We start from the raw sequence: 19516 nt of genomic DNA on the forward strand, positions 1-19516 counted from the left end.
TGGTGGGAAAGGAAGCGCTCCCATGATATGTGGTGACGGTAGAGAAGGGTGCATTCCAGTTGGAAACCACGGCTACGACATCCAGAAGGGCCCAGCTCATCAACGGCAGTGGAGTTTTGTCATAAACCATAATCAGGAGACAGAGAAGAAAGAACTTCATGGGAAATGGCAACTGAGGTCATGGACAGTTCTCCAGGCTGAAATGGCAGCTCAGATGAGGGGGTTGAAGGGTGGGCGCCGCCGCAGCTCGACACTGGGGCACAGGCCTGCGATCGTGACGGCCTGCAGAGAGGAAGCCGGCCGCCCAGCGACCACTCCTGCGGTCGAGGCAGAGGAACCCTGGCCACACGCTGGAAACTCACGTGGCAGCGAAAATGGGCACATGACTGCAGATGGGACTCACCTGCTGGAGAAGGGTTTCCAGCCCTTGGTGAGAGCCCGCGAGGCAGAGAAGGTTCCATCTGTACTGTTGGTCCAGGTCGTGGCCCTGCGGGGCACGGCAACAAGAGGGACAAGGGAGCATGGTACCCATGCTGCTCGCTGTGCCGAGACACGAAGACCTCCCTCTGCCACCCAGTCTTGAATTTCTCACCAGCATCCATGGGACGCATTTGCTCCGAAGTGACCCCCACAGTAGTGCAAGGGGCCAGTCTTTTCTCCCCACAGGGCCTCTGCCGATGGCCCGTCTTGGCTCCGGTGGCCCTGTGGCTAAGTGCAAAGGGTTGAGTCTGCTTGGCAGTCTGAAGGCGTCCTTGCCAAATCCTGCTTCTTCCCTGGGTGGGGTGCTCACCACCTGGTGGGGAAGGTGCTCAGCCAGCAGGGACAGAGGAGGCTGGCTGTCACCTGCACAGGAGCCAGAGGGGTGTGAGGTGCTCGCAGGAATGACCAATGCAAGGACAGGGCGGTGGGTGGTGGTTACTAAGGTTCGAGGGTGTCCTGTGTGCATGAAAGGGATGACCGTGGGGGAGCGTGAGGGCCAGAGTCTGCAGATGCTCAGGGAAGCACAGCTTACACAGCAGAAAAGCAGAGAATTCTGTGGTTGAGCAGCTGGACCCAAGATGGTTGAGTGCTCTGTGGAGACCCCACCATTCAGTGCCCCTGTGGGATCCCAGACCATTACCCAGGGATATGCCGTCTGGGTGAACGGGCCCCGAGTCTACCCCAGACCCGTCGGACCTTCTAACCTCTAGCCATGGCCCCAAACCAGGGCTGAAGAGCACAGCTGGGGACCTGCCCAACCCCAGGATGCTGTGAGGGAGCTGGAGGGAAAGACAGGCCTGCAAGCCTTCGGGACTTCAGGTGCTTCCTTGGGACATGGGGTTGGATCCCTCAGCAAAGACCGGGGAATGAGCAACCCCTGGTGCAAAGGCCCTTGGAGGCCAGGTGGAGCCATGGCAGCCAAGGAGGGTGGGTGGGCACAGGGGGCTAGGGACCAGGCCTCGGTGCTTGAGGGCCCACATGGCCACAGCGCCACCTGCATCTCCTGGCTGCGCTTGTTGAGATTGCGCCGAGTTCTCTACATCGGGTCCCGCCCATTGGGAGAGAGCAGGAGACCACCTGGGAACCCAGCCTCCAGCAGCACGTGGTAGAAGGGGGCAGGGGGCGCCCCTCCCATTCCTGTTCATTCGCTGCCTGGAACTTCTGGGACCACAACCCTGTGATGACCGTGGACATCCTCAGGCTTGGCTATGCGGTGGCCCCACTGGCCCTGGTGCCCACACCCCTTCGCCAGGCACAGCCTCGTGGCTACGGTGGTCTAGGGGGCCTCGGGTTGTGGCTCGTGCTCCCTGATTTGGAGGACTCAGAAGAGACCTTGCCTGTGTGGTGCTCATCTCCCCATGGATCAAGCTCACGGCCCCCAGGCAGCTGCGGCAGGGAGGCAGCGCTCTGGCCTGTTTCTCCAATGCGGAATGGGCTGCCCACCACAGGGACATGGTCCAGCTGCCCCTCAAGAACCTGCCCCCAGGGCAGGGAGCCCCTAGGAGCACCTAGCCGTGCCCAGCGACGAGCACGTGGGGAGTTGGGGCCACCACCCATGAAGTGCCCACAACAGCCTGTGCCAGGAAGGAGACTGGGCTTGTGTCCTCTGTCCGGGGGCCCAGTGTGGCCCCCTTCTTACACTTTGGCCCACCCGTCTCCAGCAGGCCCCTCAGGACAGCTGAGTGGGTGGGATTGGCCCCTACAGCTTCTTAAACTCACCGGTGAGCTAGGTCCTAAGGAAGCATGACAGACTGAGAACACTTGTGTCCCCGCGGCCCCTGCTGGCTCCCAAGAGGTGGGAAGTCCGTACCTACACACGTCCCAAGGCACAAACACATGTGGACACACATGCTACATGGGGAGAAGAGAGGGCCTCTGCTGACCAGTTGGTCTGTCTACACCAGGGCCCTTGCTGAACCCTGGAAACCCCTCCTGTCCCACTGCATGGGGCAGTGTCACCCTCTAGTGGCCCACAGGCAGACGCATCAGATGCACCCAAGAGCGTCTGGAAACTACTTTCTGAGAAACGGGTCTTGGTCTGGTGGACCCTACCCCCCCTTAGATTTATCATCCTCTGCCTGTGGGGCTGGCCTCTAGGGCCCTGTGCCCACCTGGTCTGTCCCTCCGGGCCCTTCCTCCCCCTGCCACCTACCCCCCCCCACACCCCCGTCTTTCTGCCCACCTGCACCAGCCCAGGGCCTTGGCCCCTTCCTTCCATCTGGGCACCCAGGTAGCAGGCATTTCAGTAGCAAACTGGCCAGATGAAGTTGTCTCAGGGTCCCTGATCCTGGAGCATGGTGCGCCCCTTTTCCTGACCCCCACTTCAGGGTCTCAAGGGAACCAGAGGGCCAGGCTCTGGTCTCCAGGCAGGAAGGCTCCAGGCTCTGAATCTGGTTCGTGGTGCCATTCCCACAAACGGGCACAGCCCCTCCTACAACTCAAAGCATGGCACAGGTTCAAGGCTAATTATTCATGTGAATAATATTTTAATAAAATTCAGAGTGAGAAAAGTCTGGGGAAAAAGTTTTAGTACTTACAAAGTTCTGTAACAAAGAGTAACATGTTCCTCAGAGACGTATATAAAACACAAACAGAATTTTAACATCAGATAAGAGCAAAACCTGGCATTCCATGAGACACCCTGATTCTCAGCTACTTTACATTGTTCATGTGAATCTGCACTGGAGCCACGGGCACGTGAGGGAAGGAACGACGCGACAGGCAGCACTACTGCACGACAGGCTGCACGACACCACCTGTTGCAGACGCCAAGGGGTGTGGCACCGGCCCCCAGACGCGGAGGCTGAACCTTTCCCTCAAACAGCACCAGCAGAGTATCGCGAAGAATGCTCTACCTGCAATTTTTGTCTCAAGTCTCAGGACACAGGAATAGGGTGTTCTTTATTCATGGGTCTGAAATGTTTGCGGTAAACAAAACAAGCTCGGGGCAGGAAGCAAAGGCTGCCTTCTGGCTTCAGTGAGGTGGGCATGTTTAATGCTATGATTACGTTCTTCTTTAAGGAGGTAAGTTTTCTCTTTTGTTTCTTAAAACCTATGTTAACTGCCTTCTTCCAGCATTTGTCAGCATTTTGTGTCCAATCGACCAGACACAGAATGAAATGAGCACAAGACGGTTCTTTACAAGACAGAACTTAAGTGATCGTCTTTCAAAACAGTGAACACAACAGGCTGTTTGTCTTAAAAACACGTAAATAATAACACATGTCTGTGAACACTGCTCAGCCTTGTGGGCTTCTGGCCTGTACACCTGGGCCGAGTGTTGGGAGATTTCTGGGCAGTTGCTGCCGTGAGGAGTGACATCACTTCCGGTCGTGTTCACAATTAGAAATCCTGGGGCCAGGAGCCCAGATCAAATGCAAGATGAGAGCTTCTTCCTCTCTTCAAACTGCTTGTCCACTGCCAGAGACAGGGCCTGGAGGAAGCCCTCAATGGTGACGGTGGGGGCCTAGAAGGAGATACGGGCACGTGGGCTGTGCCTGCCCTCGCCAGGGCCACTAGCAGCTGCAGGGGCACAGCCACAGCATGGGGCAGGCAGGGGGACTCCACCGTGCTATTTTGCATGGGTGCTCCGAGTGGGGCAGGGAGGGCTGGGGAGGACCAGGGAGAGTCAGAGAGGGCCAGGGAGGGCCAGGGAGGGTCAGCGAGGGTCAGGGAGGGCCAGTATGGCTCTCAGTGAGCCACGGACGTGTGTGAGTTGCCAGCACCCCCTGGTCACCACAGAGGCAGCGAGCCATAAGCCTCCTCTTGCCCAGGAGCCCATCTCTTAAAAATGGAGAGAAATCAGGTCGATGGTGTCCCATGCGATGCCCAGCGAGGCCCTGCCCTGCCACACAGAGCAGTGGCAGGGAAGGCAGAGAGCCAGAGGCAGGGACGGCCGCGGAAGACTCACCTGGATGTACAGCGCGTGAGCCAGAAAAGGGAGTTTTCTCAGGACGCGGCCACTGAGGCCCTCACTCTTCCTGTGGGCAGAACCAGGTTTGGGGAACAGGTTCAAGCCGGGTTCCCTCATCTCTGAACGTTGTCCCCCCACCAGTGGATCTCGAAGGGGGCTGGTCTCCCCCAGTCCCCAGCTATGGCCCAAGGCGGGACGACATGCCACCTGCCTTGGAGCGCGCACATGACACCATAGGCACCGCCAGCGGCACAGCCCCCAGGTACCAGGCTGCTCCGAGTCTAGTACTTTTGCACAAGTGTCTGAATGCCCCTCCCGGCCCCTTGTCAATCAGTTTAAATCTCTTCAACAGATTTACCCAAAAAACAATGTTCATCAGGCTATCCCTTTGTTCAAAACCTTCCACAAGCCTCATGGCTTCAGAAAGTTCATGCTCCCTGGGCAGAACGCGGCCTGGGGACTGTGGCTACCTCATCTCTGCAGCATGACCCAGCTAAGGTCCCCTTGCACACAGGGCACCTGGTCCCCTTGCACACAGGTCACCTCATCTCTGTAGCATGACCCAGCTGAGGTCCCCTTGCCACCCCATCTCTCTCCAGTTTATCACAGTTCTGTCCTTTGAGGCTCTGCTCCATCTCCCTGCCTTCCCTCCTCATGCCCTCGATCACCCAAGCCATCTGGGAGGCTGACAGCACTGTAGTCGTGGGCCCCCACACACGTGCGGCCCCCCCCCCTCGAGGCTCAGTGCAGAGCACGTCCCTCCTGACAGCCAGGGCTCTGGGTGTGCTCTCTCCTTCCCCTCCCAAAGCACCAAGCACAGGACGCTGCAGTTCTTTACTCCGCTTGCTCAAACAGAAGCTTCCCATGTTTTCTTCTTGACAGTTTGTACACATTTTACAAATACCATTTTAGAAACCATTGAGATGTCGAGAGCCTTGATTTGAATGTCTACCTTTACAGACAGAAGCACCGTGCTGTTTCCAAGGTTTGAAAGCCACCTGTGGGAGGGCAGCTGACACTCTGGCCCAGGAACCCGAGACCGCGGTGGTCAAGGGCCCTTGACACGTACAGGACAGAGGCCTCAGGATTCAACTCCCTGCCCCTGGACAGCAAACTGCCACCTCAGGCTGCTACAGCCAGCTACGCCCTGCCCATCACCACAACGGAGGCACTTTTCTTGGTGCAACGAAGTCAATTCATACCTTGAAATTTCACTCAGGAGAAGGCTCAACTTCGACACGTTGTTTTCAATGAAGCCAATCATCTCCAGCTCCCGGAGGGTCAGCAGCTGCTGGCGAGGGTATATGATCTGACACTGGAGACAGAGACAGGGCATTACGGCAGGCTCGGCAGGGCAGAGTGTGCCCTCCCTGTCAGCCACGGGGACGGCACCCAGGGAGCAGGCGACCACATGCCATCCCATGGCAGTGCGGGCGCAGCCACACCAGCTGCCGGCCGCTCCCCTCTTACTCATATGCACACCCCCACTCCTTCCAAGACAGGGAAAACCACGCCTCAGGGAGCAGCAGCCCACCCTCTTCTGTGCCTTTGGTCAGGAGGTGTCTTGACTGCATTGTCATGGCAGGGAGGGATTTGGGGGGCCCAGGCCTGCCTGGTCCTGGCTTCAGTGCTACACCTTAGCCCAGGAGAGCAGAGCTGGCCCAGGAGCCAGGACCTGGCCTGAGCTGGCCTTTCTAGGACAGTCTCCATGCATAATTTTTATGATCAGACTGTTGTGTGGTCCAATGGTGCAGCCTGACCCTGGACTTGGGCCCCTGAATTCCCGCCCAGGCTAAACGCATCAGGGTGCCCAGTGACCACTGTGGAATGACTCCTCACGTGAACTCTTTTTGGAGGGTTGGTGAAGACTGTGGGTAAATTTAAGAAACATGGTTTGTGTTAGGAGTGTTTTCTTTCTTTCCTTTCTTTCCTTTCTTTCCCTCCCTTCCTTCCTTCCTTCCTCCCTTCCTCCCTTCCTTCCTTCTCTCTTTCTTTTCCTTCCTTCCTTCCTTCCTTCCATTTTTATTTATTTATTATTCATGAGAGACACAGAGACACAGGCAGAGACACAGGAAAAGAGAGAAGCAGCCTCCATACAGGGAGCCCGATGTGGGACTCCATCCCGGGACTCCAGGATCATACGCCCTAGGCCGAAGGCAGACGCTCAACCACTGAGCCACCCAGGCATTCCTTGTTCTCCTCTTTCTAAAGTGACAGTCCCTCAGGCCCCCTGCAGCCTTCCTGGGACTGCCCCCCCCGCCCGCGACACAGGCCATCCAGGCACACGAGAACTGCTGGCTCCTGACACAGTGGGCCAGTCTCAGGTGACAGCCTTCAGGAGCAGCCAAATCTGCACTAGGCCACCAGAATGTCTTCATTCCCTATAAACCATCTAAAGAACCACCCCTGCCCCACATGCTCAGCTCCTAGAAAAGTCTATACGTTTGTCTAAGCCTTAGAGCATCTCCTGGATGCACAGCCTCCATGCCCTTGTGACTGCCGGCAGGATCTCACCATGCCGACTTCCCGACAGCGACACTTTCTGAAGTTTACCAAGGACCTCAAATCACAGCTCCATAGGGCACCTCCCTTTCTCTCTGCCACAGAAAAGGTGGGATGCACACACCACGACCAGTTCTCCCATGCCCACCATGGGTGACGTCATCCTTGCTGGGGGCATTGGGGCCCCAGCTCCGTGGTGCCAGGCGGGGTTCCTCCATGCGCCATGACCTCCGGTCAGGCTGACGTCCCCGAGCGCCGTGACCTCCGGTCAGGCTGACCTCCCTGAGCGCCGTGACCTCTGGTCAGGCTGACTTTCCTGAGCACCGTGACCTCCGGTCAGGCTGACCTCCCCAAGCGCCGTGACCTCCGGTCAGGCTAACCTCCCCAAGCACCGTGACCTCTGGTCAGGCTGACGTCCCTGAGCACCGTGACCTCCAGTCAGGCTGACCTCCCCGTATGCTGTGACCTCCAGTCAGGATCCCTGTGAACTGTGACCTCCAGTCAGGCTGACCTCCCTGTGGGCCATGACCTCTGGTCAGGCTGACCTCCCTGAGCACTGTGACCTCCAGTCAGGCTGACCTCCCCGTATGCTGTGACCTCCAGTCAGGATCCCTGTGAACTGTGACCTCCAGTCAGGCTGACCTCCCCGTGGGCCGTGACCTCCAGTCAGGCTGACCTCCCCGTATACTGTGACCTCCAGTCAGGATCCCTGTGAACTGTGACCTCCAGTCAGGCTGACCTCCCCGTGGGCCATGACCTCTGGTCAGGTTGACTTCCCCGAGCACCGTGACCTCCAGTCAGGCTGACCTCCCCGTGTGCTATGACCTCCAATCAGGATCCCTGTGAACTGTGACCTCTAGTCAGGCTGACTTAATGAATCAGTGGCCACAATTTCAAATATTAACTCAACCTGCAAGTCATAACTGCAGTTTTCAACCTAAGAGGGTTAACGTCATGATCAGATAACTAACTCCGTGTTGGAAGATCTATTCTGAGCTATGTTAGGGAACAAACAGAACAGAACACCAGAAATCCACTGCTAAAAGAATGAAAGGACAGCCAGTACCTTCATCAGTTCTTCCAAACAGGAGAGGTAGATTTTGAAAATGGCTGCTGCAGAGGGTGGCCCGATGTATTGCCTGATGTCAGCCCTGTCCACAAAGGCCACGTCAATCCTCTCCGTGATGTTAGAAGTAGTCAGAATCACCACGTTGCAGTGCCTGGAGGCAGAGGACGTGCCAGTCACCAGGTGCCTCCATGACTCCCTCACACCCCCTGCTCCTGGAGGTCCCAGTGTTCAGCCAGCGTTCCAGCAGGCTGCACTCCATGTCCCGACACCAGCCCATAAGGCCTTCCGAGGCTCATGCCTGAGCACCTGCCGGACTCCGACTTCCACCAGGCTCTCTTGATGGCGACACAGGACACCAAGCAGATCCTCTACTCCTCTGCCTTCTGGAAAGTTCTCCTAGGTACCAGCGCCACCCCCCCCCCCAACCTCAACTGTCCTTCTCCTCCCTCAGCCACAGCCGGCCCAGCTCTCACCTGTGTGCAGAGCCCTGACCACCCCCATCAACCTGCCCAGTAACTGCTCTAAACACGTTCTCATGACCTCCACATGTCATGAAGCAGACTATTTATCCTAGGTACCAGCTCCTTCCCCTCTAGCTCCGAAGCTGCACGAAAAGGCACCTTTGTCTAGTCTGCTCACTGATGTGGGCCAGCACAGAGCAGGTATAAGACAGCGGCGGGGGCTCGCGGGCGGTGGACGCCGCAGGGTCCCCTGGGGCCAGAGGGCCAGCTTTAGCTGCTGGATGCATGACGCAGGGTGAGCAGGGGTGAACCAGTGAGGGTGGGGGCAGGGAGTGCTTGGATCCTAGGAGCCCAGGAGTCAGACCCACACGAAGGCTGGCTGGGAAGAGTCACCCCGAGGGACCTGAAGTAAAGGGGACAGGAAGGTGCACAAGACCAGACGCCCACGTGTCACCATCCCCTCTGGAGCCTACCCTACAAGGTCCCAGGGGCGTGGGGCCCCACCTATTGGCTCGAGTAGTGGTACCCCACAAAGCCATCCATGCCCTGGGAGCCCTGGATGTGGGGGTTTCAGTGCTGAATGAGTGCACCTGACCTGGCCCAGGAAGACCACAGGCCTCTGAAGGCTGAGCGACAGAAGAGGGTAGAAGGCCAGGCATGGGCTGCCCAGGCCGCCTGAAGAGAGGAGAGGCCAGCGGCAGAAACTGAGGTGGCCTGGAGAGTGGAGGCAGGAGAGGTTTGCCGGGGTCAGATGCTGTCGCCAACTCCTTGGAGAGCAATGGCCCTCAGGTGAAGGAGGTGGGGGTGGAAGCCAGATGGGGACAGGGCAGGAGGTACGGGTGGGCCCGTACCTCACACAAGTGGCCTCGCAGCCCACCCCAACAGCCGATAGCAGTATCTTAGGCAACCAGAGCCTCTCTGTGGTGAAACTTCCCCGAAGGCCTGGAGCAAAGAGCCCTTAGTACAGCTCAGTTCCTTGCAAGTCCACACGTAGCAAGCTGGCTCCTGAGTGCCACTCTGGAGGGCAGGGCCCCAACCCAGCTGTGACCACCTTTTACACTCAAGCTTCGCTTTATGTTTTTAGTAGTTTAGTACAAGTACTTAATTCCTAAGCTCTGCATGTAACAGATACACTACCTCACATGGGCGTAGACAGAACCAATACTCAGCAGCAGCAACCCCATCTCCATAAACAGGAGGCAGAAGTTAAGACCTAGGGGTGTGCAGGCCCCTCACACTCTGCCTTGGCTCCTCATGTGCCGCCACCACATCACCATTACCTCTTAATCTGATCAATCTGGGTCAAGACGGCGTTGACCACGCGAATGGCATCTGAAGGCTCGGTGCCTGCTCTGCAAGCATTGCGGGCGGCCGTGAGGCTCTCCACCTGTGGGGACGGGACAAAAGGTTCCCCTGGGACGTTGCCCCAAGAACATCAACTGAGCAAGTGAGGAACAGGTGCATGCACGTGTAAGCTTGCCATGCTGGGAGCGCCCCGCGTAGGACGCCCAGGAGGAGCGGGCTGCGTGATTGCAATGCCGGATGGAGGCCAGGCTCAGCCAGTGCTTGGATTTGCATCAGTCCCGGGTGTGATGTCCAGACATGCTTACCTCATCAATCAGCACAAATACCAGGGCATCTTTGTCATCAATTAAGTCCTGAATCTTCTGGAACATCTTTGTTACCAGCTTGCCACTCTGGAACCGAAATGATCCTTCAGTGTTGACTTGCACTTTCGAATCTGTGGTCCCTACCCAGCTCGGTCTGAGCCAGGGGGCCCCACAAGCCCACTGTCTCCTGAGGGCCCCTTGGAGAAATCCCTAAATCCCAGAAGGTGAGGCCACATGGGAGAAGGCTGACCCACATGCCACCTTGTCCTGCTCCATGTGCCAGGGCAGCGAGTCTGGACCCACACTGGCTCAGCTCCGGGCCACTTGGCATGAGCGCCTCACACCTCAGTGCACTTCCTCCTTCTCTTTACACACCGTCCCCATGACCGGGAACAAGATGGGTCATGGATGCAAACATATAAGCTGGTGGGTGCACACCTTACAGGGGCTCCCCATACTGGCTCACCACCCCAGAGGGATCTTCTGACACAGGCACCTGCGTAGAGCTCTCCCGGGTGAGGGGCCCCTACAACATCACCCTGGCTGAGCCCCGAGGGCATGCTCAGCTGAGGATGTGACCCTTGCTAGAATGTGGGTCCCCTCCCTAAGCTGAGGATCTGCCCCACCCAAAGGTCTGGATGTGACCAGCAGAGGGTCCTCTCAAGTCTCACACTATTTCCAAGTTACTGCTTAGTTCCGGGACTTCTCTCTGACCCTTAATTCAGCCCCACTGTCATGTGTTACCATTTCTAATGCTCCTGGTAAAGGAAGTTTGCCTACTACGTGGGACCTTTTCAACTACGTGGTCAGCAATCCTGAGAAGTAGAAGTGATGCCAATACTTACTTCTGAAAACCACTTAGAAAAGAGGCTGTGGCTGTTTATTTCAATTAGTTGGCCATACTGGTACCTGGGAAGATAAAACAAAGTTAAGACAATCGGTCTATAAATCATTCCTATGGCACCTCCAGTGGCAACCACTCCTTCTTTCACACTGCCCACTAACTGGTTATATCACCAGCTACCAACCAGGCTGGAAGTAATCATGAATCACCTCAAGATAATACTAACGAGGGCTCCAATAATTATGAAAACTTAATGACATACGGTCGGTGGTTCTGGTTGAAGCAAACAAAGTGTTTTGAATTGAATAACAGCTTCATTTGAATCAAAGCAAGAGTAAAATCTCCCTTACTTCTAACCTACTCACAGTTTACACCCCTAGTGTTATAAGAAGCAAAACAAAACATCATCAGAAGTTGTTTGCTGGAGCTGAATAAGCTTTCCTTCTTCTGTAAAACCAAAATGAGCGTGACAATCTGTTTCCTAACACAGAATCACTGCCTGAGCCCTGGGGTGCCCAGACGCTCCAAAGTGAATGTCATAGTGACGTTCCACATACTGACTGTAATCTAGTGCTGACCCTCTTTGCACACTGGAGGTGGCCGAGACCTGCATGGGCTTAGTTCTAACTAAAATCAAACAGGGTGAGACTGAGGCAGAAGGGAAGCTAAGCCAGGTCCCCTGCACCTTGAAAGTCCACACGAGAAAAATAATCACTTCCAAATCACTTCTTTTCTGTTTACAAAAGAGGAAAGAGAGAAACAACCTAACGATATAAAGATGGCCTGAATGTTAATGTTTAATTCTAAAGCATTTTGATAAGAAAAGCAACAAAGGCTAAGCTTTATTCTTACAATTTATAAGCCACAAAATAAATGCATATTTCTAGATGGTTGTACAGATGTATTTATTAGTAACATCCTTAGTCTCTGGTGTTTTAGGAAACGGCCCCAAGAGATCTTGAAAACATGGGTGCATTTCAATAAGTCAAGATGAAAACCAAGTTGTTAAACATAGAATAAACAGTAGAAATAGAGCAATTTCCCTACATAAAAATACTTAAATCCTTTAAAAGAAGTAAAATAGATTAATTTAAAGTACACCTCATAGGATTCCCTCTTCTAAAGTCATACTGGAGCAATAAGTATCAGATTAACTCTCCAAATTAATCAACCAGAGAACAAGAGACAAAACTGCAACAGCATATGTGAAGGTACTGGACAGCAGACATGAAGGACTGTTAACCCACACGGGACTGAGGGAGCCCAACAACTGCTCTGGCTCTCTGCCTGCAGCACCTTCCAACCACAACCCTGGAGGGGACCCAAGAAGTGCGCAGCCGCTGGGTGGACTTGGACACACAGGCCTGAGTTCCAGAAGCCTGAAGCAGCTGGGGTCTGCAGAGCAGAGTTGAAGAAGGGGCGCAGATAAGCAGGACTAAAACTCTAGGAATCATCACGGGGTCCTTCTGGGTCTTTTCTGAACACTAGAGTATGCTTCAAAGGGGAAATCCCATGAGGCCGGAGAGCCGAGAGCCACACAGTTCCAGGCATTCGCAGCTGGGACGTTCACGTTCCCAATGGCCCCAGTGGACAGTACCTGCTATCACTCAGGGTGCCAGGCTGAGACCCCGGAAGGGCCTCGGTTCAACATTCGGTCTAGAGCTCTCTCCAACAAAGCTTAAAAACAAACCTTAAGAGGATCACACCAAATCACAAGTAACTGAAATACTCGCTAGAACAAAACCCAACAAAAACAATGCTTGCCTTTAATCAAAACTTACCCTATAGGACAAGAAGCAGAAATTGACCCCAAAGCAAGAGAAACAACCGTCAATCAAGAGACTCAGAACTGACAACAACGATGGAATTAGTAGAGAATGAAGTCAAAATGCCAGTGCTTGAGCATTTTAGCAAGAGCACAATGAGAGACCTGAGAGGCATAAAAGGAACCAAGCAGAGCCTCCAGAAAAGAAAAACACCATCAGAAATGAAGATGTCACTGTATGGAATTAAAAGCAGATTAGATATTTTAGAAAATGACCCAAAATGGAACACATAAAATTCTAAAAGCCCATTAAGACAAAATAGCACCTAAGTGGCCATGGGACAATATTAGGCGATTGAACGTGTGAATAAATGGGTTCCTAGAAAATGGGGGGTAGTTGAAAAAACGAGCACAGGGTGCCTAAGCACAACGATGGAGAAACAGACCCACTCTGAGAGGCTGGCCACTCCTCTCCCAGGTGACAGAGCAGTGCTGTCAGCAAGAGCAGTATGCATCCCAAGCTGCCGCTGAGTTCCATCTCTGAGAGCAGACACCGTGTCCTGACGTGTATGGGACAGTCACCAGAAAGACCACATACTTGAAGTAAAGCCAGCACCATCAATTTAAAATGACTGAGAAGGGTCTCAGGGCACTGCTGAGTACAGAGGCATTAGTTAACCTGCCTGAAAGGGAGGGATTTCGTGTGGGTCAAGGGACATCAATGAAAAAATAAAAACCCCTCTGTGCCACAGAGAAACAGGCAATCTTGTCCAGCTCTCCGTTCTCGAATTACCACATTACCTGCTTGAAAGCCTAATGGTCAGTTTCTGGGCTAATGCTTTACACAGGGATGTTTTTCCAGTTCCCGGAGGACCTGCAACAAAACCCAAGCAAATGTTAAGTCAGCTCTGCAACAGGTTTCTTGAAATAACAGTAGTTGCATTACCCGCAGCAGACAAAATGGGGAGCAGCGCTCAATGCTACGAATGCTATCACCCCAAGTACTGCTCGCTGACTCACAAAGAAGTCTGCCAGCAGGGTGAATGTCACAAAATGTCAACAACAGGCTTCACGAGTCTTTTCCATTTCTTCCTAGTTTGAACTCAGCTTGTGTCTCTGGTCTTAGCTTCCAAGACCCCAACACCACACTGCTTCCTGGCATGTGGGTCTCCTCAGCATCCCAAGCAAGCACTACATTTCCTGGTCGCTGTCTTCACTGACACCATCCTTGTCCCGGTCCTCTATAAAATCCGCTCACTGAGGCACCTTGCGAAAGGTCAAGTGTATCTCGTGGCAATCATTTCACTGAGGCCCACACTCAACCACAACCATGGCCAGGCAAGGGCCCCCCCATTCCCACAGCTTCTTCCCTATGTGCCACTTAGCATGGGGCCTTCTACCAATGTAGAACAAATGCATCTGTCAGGTAACGCAGAGACATTCAACTCTGATTTTCTGCACACGGTCTTGATAATTAAAAAACAAAACAAAATAAAAACACATAATTCTAAAGAGAAAATGAGCTCTTTCACTAATTAGAATACCTGTGGATCACCAACTCAGAACTAGTAGGACTGAGAATAGCACTAGTAGTGCTGAGAATATCTGCTGCTTAAGACACTTTAAGATGGCACAGCAGCCTATAACCTTAACTGGTGGAAGAAGCTAATTACTTTGCACCCCACCTCACTATCATTTGAGTATTCTCTGGATTCCTTTCAAACTACTGACATCAAGAAAAAACCCAGTGTCTTCCTCAGAGAAGATTCAGACAGAATTTCAGTAAAGTATGGTTGTTGTGGTTTACGGTCACAAAGTAAAGCTCTAAGGATACTGCAAAGAAACACAAGGCAACTTCTACCCTAAGGTTCGTATGATCACTTGGGGGAATTAGGCAGTTATTTGAAAAGTTTGATAATAACATAGGAAAGTCCCAAGGCAGTGGGTGGCCACCAAGTGAAGGGTCAAGTAGCAGATGCCCCGAGTAATGTGAGCTAGATTGGCTCCTCAGGGAAGGTACATTCTAGGACAACTCTGGCTGCATCAAAAAACAGAATGGTAAATCCTCAAAGAAGTCAATGGGACAAATAAAAAAGCCCGATTTCACAGTTTATCTTGTTATATAAGTGACACCCCACACGCTTTACCGTGCAGCAGCACTACCCGGTTCCAGGCAATGAGATTGCTGTCGACATTCTTGTCTGAGAACAGTAAAGTTGTCATCACGTAGTCGAGGAGCTGAGTGAAGAAAGGTAAAATGCAGTCAAAGCTGCAGACAGGGTAGAGAATTCCCACCAGAGGTGCTGCTAGAGCTCATGCCCAAGGAGGGCAGATGGGCACCCGGCCACCCCTCAGAGGCTGCCAGCACCACTGCATGCAGATGCCTCACAGGCTCTCGGTTTAGAAGAAACTCAAAACAGGAGGATAGGCTGGCTGCTACTATTGTAAGCACAAAGGACAAATGCGAAGGTCACTTTGACTAAAAATGATGATACAGAATGACGAGATTTATCAAGTGATGAGTAAGCTCCCACCTCGGGGACAACAGAGCAGTGGGTAAGCCACAGCATGTGTGCTCAGGACACTAGCCAGGACTCTGTGTCTGGGGGGCTGGGCCTCCAGTGTCCCCCACAGCCTACAGAAGGACTCCTCCCCTTGAAGGGGGCTCAGAGGAGCTGGTGCTCACTTGGGCCTGCCCACCTGCTCTGTCTGCCCCCAGCCCTGCCTTCCCAGTCCCTGTGGGTTCTTAAGAGCACCATCAATGAAAGCTGTCTTCATATTGGGCACCTTCCCCTTTCTCCCCGAGACTGACTCTGCTGGGGGACAACCCAAGGACAGATACGCAGGACATGGGCTGTAGGTGGACCTAAGTTCCCAAAGCCTATTGGAGTCAAGGGGTTACAAGATGTTTAAGAGCAATACAATGTTGATCCCACTTTAAACAACCGGCCTTCTTGGAAAATAGCACAGCAACTTACATGAGATTTGACTTCCACATCATATACCAGGCTGTCCCAAAGCCCATGGAATTCAGCTGGGAGAGAATAAAACAAAAACCTAATTTTAGGAAAGGAGGCATTACACTGACCTATGAGGTCTGCTCTGAGCCACGGATGCTCTCCATGGCTCCATGTGTGGCTGGCTGAGATTCTTACTATAAGAAAGTTAAACTTTTGAACTTTTCTTAAAATTTCAATTCTTCTTAAAACTGAAGTTGTTGCTTTTTTTTTTTTTTTAAAGGTTTTATTTATTTATTCATGAGAGACACACACAGAGAGAGGCAGAGACACAGGCAGAAGAAGAAGTAGGCTCCATGCAGGGAGCCCGATGTGGGACTCCATCCCGGGTCTCTAGGATCACACCCTGGGTTGAAGGCGGCGCTAAACCGCTGAGCCACCTGGGCTGCCCAAAACTAAAGATGTTAAATAACTGCCAGTCACGTAACTTTTGACAGATAATTCAATAGAATAGTTATTTTCTTGTCATGTTACCACACACAATTGTCTTTTGTGGACCTGCACTCTGCCAGGAGCGCAGACCCTGGCCCATGACCACTCTCCCTGCTAGCCAGCACAGGGGCAGGGCAGCGGCCGGTCTAGTCCAGCTGTTAGGACTTCAGACATAAACTCCAAGGAGGGAATTAACCCCAGGACTCCACCTGCTAGAACTATGGCAAAGTCCACAGAGAAGCACAGAGAAGGCGGGAGCAAAGAGTGGCTCAGCAGGTGACCAACTGGGCAGAAAAGGAACACCTCCAGATTCTCAATCCACACCAGCTCAGAGGGACCTGCCTGAGGGGATACAGTTTCACAGTGGAGACCTCTCCTCTCCTCTATGTGACATGTTTTCCATCTTTAAGAAATAAAACATCCCAAAAGCCTAGGGATGAATACAGTCCCCTCAGCTAACAACTTGGGAGAGTCACATGCCGGCATCTGATGTTGTGTCCCTGGGTGTGGCCCGCCCACCATCACTGTCCCGCACCTGCAGGCAGGACCCAGTGACTTGCCGCAGTGATGTTCTCGGTTTCCTCCTCTAGAGTCTCGCTGCTGGGGCCACCCTCATTCAGCTGGAAGACGTGCAGTGCAATTGTGCAAGCACCCAGATCAATGGGCTGTGGTGAGAAAAGAGATCAAATAAATCCATGCAAACTGAAAATAACTCACTTCCTAATTCTACTCATCAAAATTAGATGGTAATTTCCAAAAACAAAGATCAAACGTGCAGAATATCAAAAAACAGTTTTTAGATCAGGAAGAGAAGCTTTTATGTTCAAATTTAGGATTACCTAATTTTAAATTGTTTCTCCCCGCCCCTTTTGTTCAAGAAAGCCCTTAATTATTCTTTGTAATCATGAAAGTTTCACATAAACCTGAAAATAGGTGGAAAAATACAAAAAACACAGAATGAAGAATGCCAAAGGCCTCCACATCCGCCTCACCCATGCTCTGGTCTATGACACAGCCACACGTATTTGACCAAAATACATCTGACTGCAGATTTCTAAGTGTGCCTTTCCCCCTCGGTAGAGCTTGGAAACATTTCTGTCAGTAGACGGGAATCTGACCAGTGCTTTTTCCTAGCAATTCCACATTGGGTGTGGATGTATCATTTGCCTAGCCAACCTCTGACTGATGAACAATTATTTCAAATAGAACTATTCTTAACAACATATATAAGTCGTTCACGTATCTCTACAAAACCACGCACTTGTCATCAAGACAATTCCTCTAGCTGAACCTGCAGGGTCAAAGATGAGAACATTAACATGGTTACTAGCTCCAGTTAGGCTGTTAAGCTGTCCTTCCTCCACACTGTGGAAAGCTCATCAGGTTCCTTCTGGCTAGCCAAAATCTAGGATGACGGATAAAACTGACATAGCCACAAACGTTAGTCCCAGCATACAGATGGGGAGGTCCACCTTGCAAGCAAAATCTCAGTGCCAAGCCAATCCTACAAACTGATTCTTTACGAGACGTGAACCACACAAACATAGGTGCTGCATCTTCCCATCTTTGGGTTGTCTTCATAGTGACAGAAAGGCCCCACAGCATCTACCCTCTCATGCAAAGATGGTGAGTGAGTAGTCCACACTGGACTAAATGAGGACCTTCTAGAAGGAAAGCCCACTTCCTCTCTGCAGCCCCCACGTCTCCTATGGTCCTGTGCCCAGTGAGCACACCAGACCCCCACTGATCACAAGAACAGGGAGTGGGCCGGGGCGGGGGTCTCATCAGCACAGCCCACCACCCCACTGTGCGGCATCCAAAGAGGAAGGCCACATCCACTTCAGTACCTGGCTCTTTACAGAGCCGTGCTCCTCTTAAAAGCCAACAGATAAACCTGCCAGTTTCTGACAACACATCACCAAAGAAGCAAGCAAATATTTGTAATACTTTGTTGGTTTTTTTTTTTCCTTTTTAAAAGTAAATTCTACATCTAATGTGGAGCCTGAACTGCTGAACCTAAGGCCAAGGTTACATGCTCCCCAGACTGAGCCAGCCAGGTGCCCTTGTGATGCTGACTCTATATTCAGCTGGGGATGAGGGATTCCTCTTCATGGTGAACCAATTACCTGTGGGTCTTTCACCTTTAACTCTGTGTCGACAATAGACACTGACTGCACGTTTCTGGCCAGAAAAGGATCATCGAACTCATTCCACTTGTAGTCCCCAAACACAATATTATGTCTGTTGAGTAGCTTTCTTACACTCAGCTTAATGTCTTCTTTTTTTGCAGTGCTGGGAAAATAAAGGAGACAAGAGGATAAGGGCTCAGCTTACTAGACTGTGAGAGTAAGCCTGCAAGTGAGGCCACTGCAGATGGCACAGCTCTTGCCTACGGATCCACCTGCACCTGACTTGCAGCTACAGGGAGTGCTTGGAGGATGATCCAGGACCTGTATGCTCTCCTTCAGAGAAAGGGGTGGCAGCAGTGCTTTCTGCTATACCAGTGGCCCGGAGAGTGGGTCAGCACACCCACAGTGCTAGGGACCAGGCTGGGAAGGTGGGTCAGCAGGTCCAGGTGCTGGGGACCCGGCCCAGAGAGTGGGTCAGCACATCCAGGTGCTGGAGACCAGGCGGGGAGGGTGGGTCAGCACGTCCAGGTGCTGGGGACCAGGCGGGGAGGGTGGGTCAGCACGTCCGGGTGCTGGGGACCAGGCCGGGAGGGTGGGTCAGCACGTCCGGGTGCTGGGGACCAGGCGGGGAGGGTGGGTCAGCAGGTCCGGGTGCTGGGGACCAGGCCGGGAGGGTGGGTCAGCACGTCCGGGTGCTGGGGACCAGGCAGTGCACAGCCAGTGCTCAGGAAGGGCCGGCTCTGACCGCTACAGTGAAAGAGCAAACCTCCCAGCGCGTCGGGAAGCCTTTTGCCAGGAGCCCCGGGGGTGTGGTTCATTGGAGAGAAGCCCAGCTTGCAGCGAATCTCAGGACCCTTGGGGACCCCGGCTGGCCCTGGGACCCAGATCCCCCCGCTCTGCGACCCTCGGAGCCCGGGAGCGTCCCAGGGGGCGCAAGCAGCTCGGGAAGGGCGGCTCCTGCTCCCAGGCCCAGACCCATCTCCCGGGGCAGGCCCCGCGCTCCCTCCGGAGCCGCAGCCCGTCCTCTCTCGCGCCGTGCGAGCGCCCGCACGAGTCAGGGCCGGGGTCGGGGTCCGGGTCCGGGTCCCGGGTCGGGGCCGGGGTCGGGCTGGGGCTCACCTGCAGCTGCGCTGGTGCACCTCCACATGCACGGTCGGCGCCTCGGCCACGCAAGGCAGCGCCTGCTTCAGGTCGCCCACCGCCTCGTCCATGGCGCCGCCGCCCTGAGCAGCGGGGGCCCGGCCGGAGCGTGGCCGTCGCCGCCTCGCGCCCTGCAGCGCCACCGCCACCAGCA

General features: G+C 53.5%; 1 protein-coding gene across 1 annotated transcript; it reads right to left on the reverse strand.

Moving 5' to 3' along the window:
- Positions 1-2946: 2946 nt before the first annotated feature.
- Positions 2947-19516, reverse strand: TRIP13 (thyroid hormone receptor interactor 13). Its single transcript, XM_077879671.1, has 13 exons — positions 19342-19516; positions 18220-18385; positions 16629-16758; positions 15623-15678; positions 14792-14882; positions 13446-13518; positions 10881-10944; positions 10036-10122; positions 9706-9812; positions 7962-8115; positions 5596-5708; positions 4391-4460; positions 2947-3946 (listed from the first exon to the last, which is right to left on the reverse strand). Exons 1-13 carry the CDS (start codon positions 19431-19433, stop codon positions 3851-3853), a joined length of 1299 nt encoding a protein of 432 aa, XP_077735797.1. The 5' UTR covers positions 19434-19516; the 3' UTR covers positions 2947-3850.

This window comes from Canis aureus, chromosome 31 (assembly GCF_053574225.1).
Source record: "Canis aureus isolate CA01 chromosome 31, VMU_Caureus_v.1.0, whole genome shotgun sequence".
Lineage (NCBI taxonomy): Eukaryota > Metazoa > Chordata > Mammalia > Carnivora > Canidae > Canis > Canis aureus.

Bases quoted from the DNA above. Each gene is read 5' to 3' on its own strand.
- TRIP13 (XM_077879671.1), bottom strand. From the start codon at position 19,433: ATGGACGAGGCGGTGGGCGACCTGAAGCAGGCGCTGCCTTGCGTGGCC. The intron at 14,883-15,622 runs GTAAGTTGCTGT...TTCTTCACTCAG, and splicing joins ATGTGGAAGTCAAATCTCAT to CTCCTCGACTACGTGATGAC. The intron at 5,709-7,961 runs GTACTGGCTGTC...CTCTGTCTCCAG, and splicing joins GTTTGGAAGAACTGATGAAG to TGTCAGATCATATACCCTCG.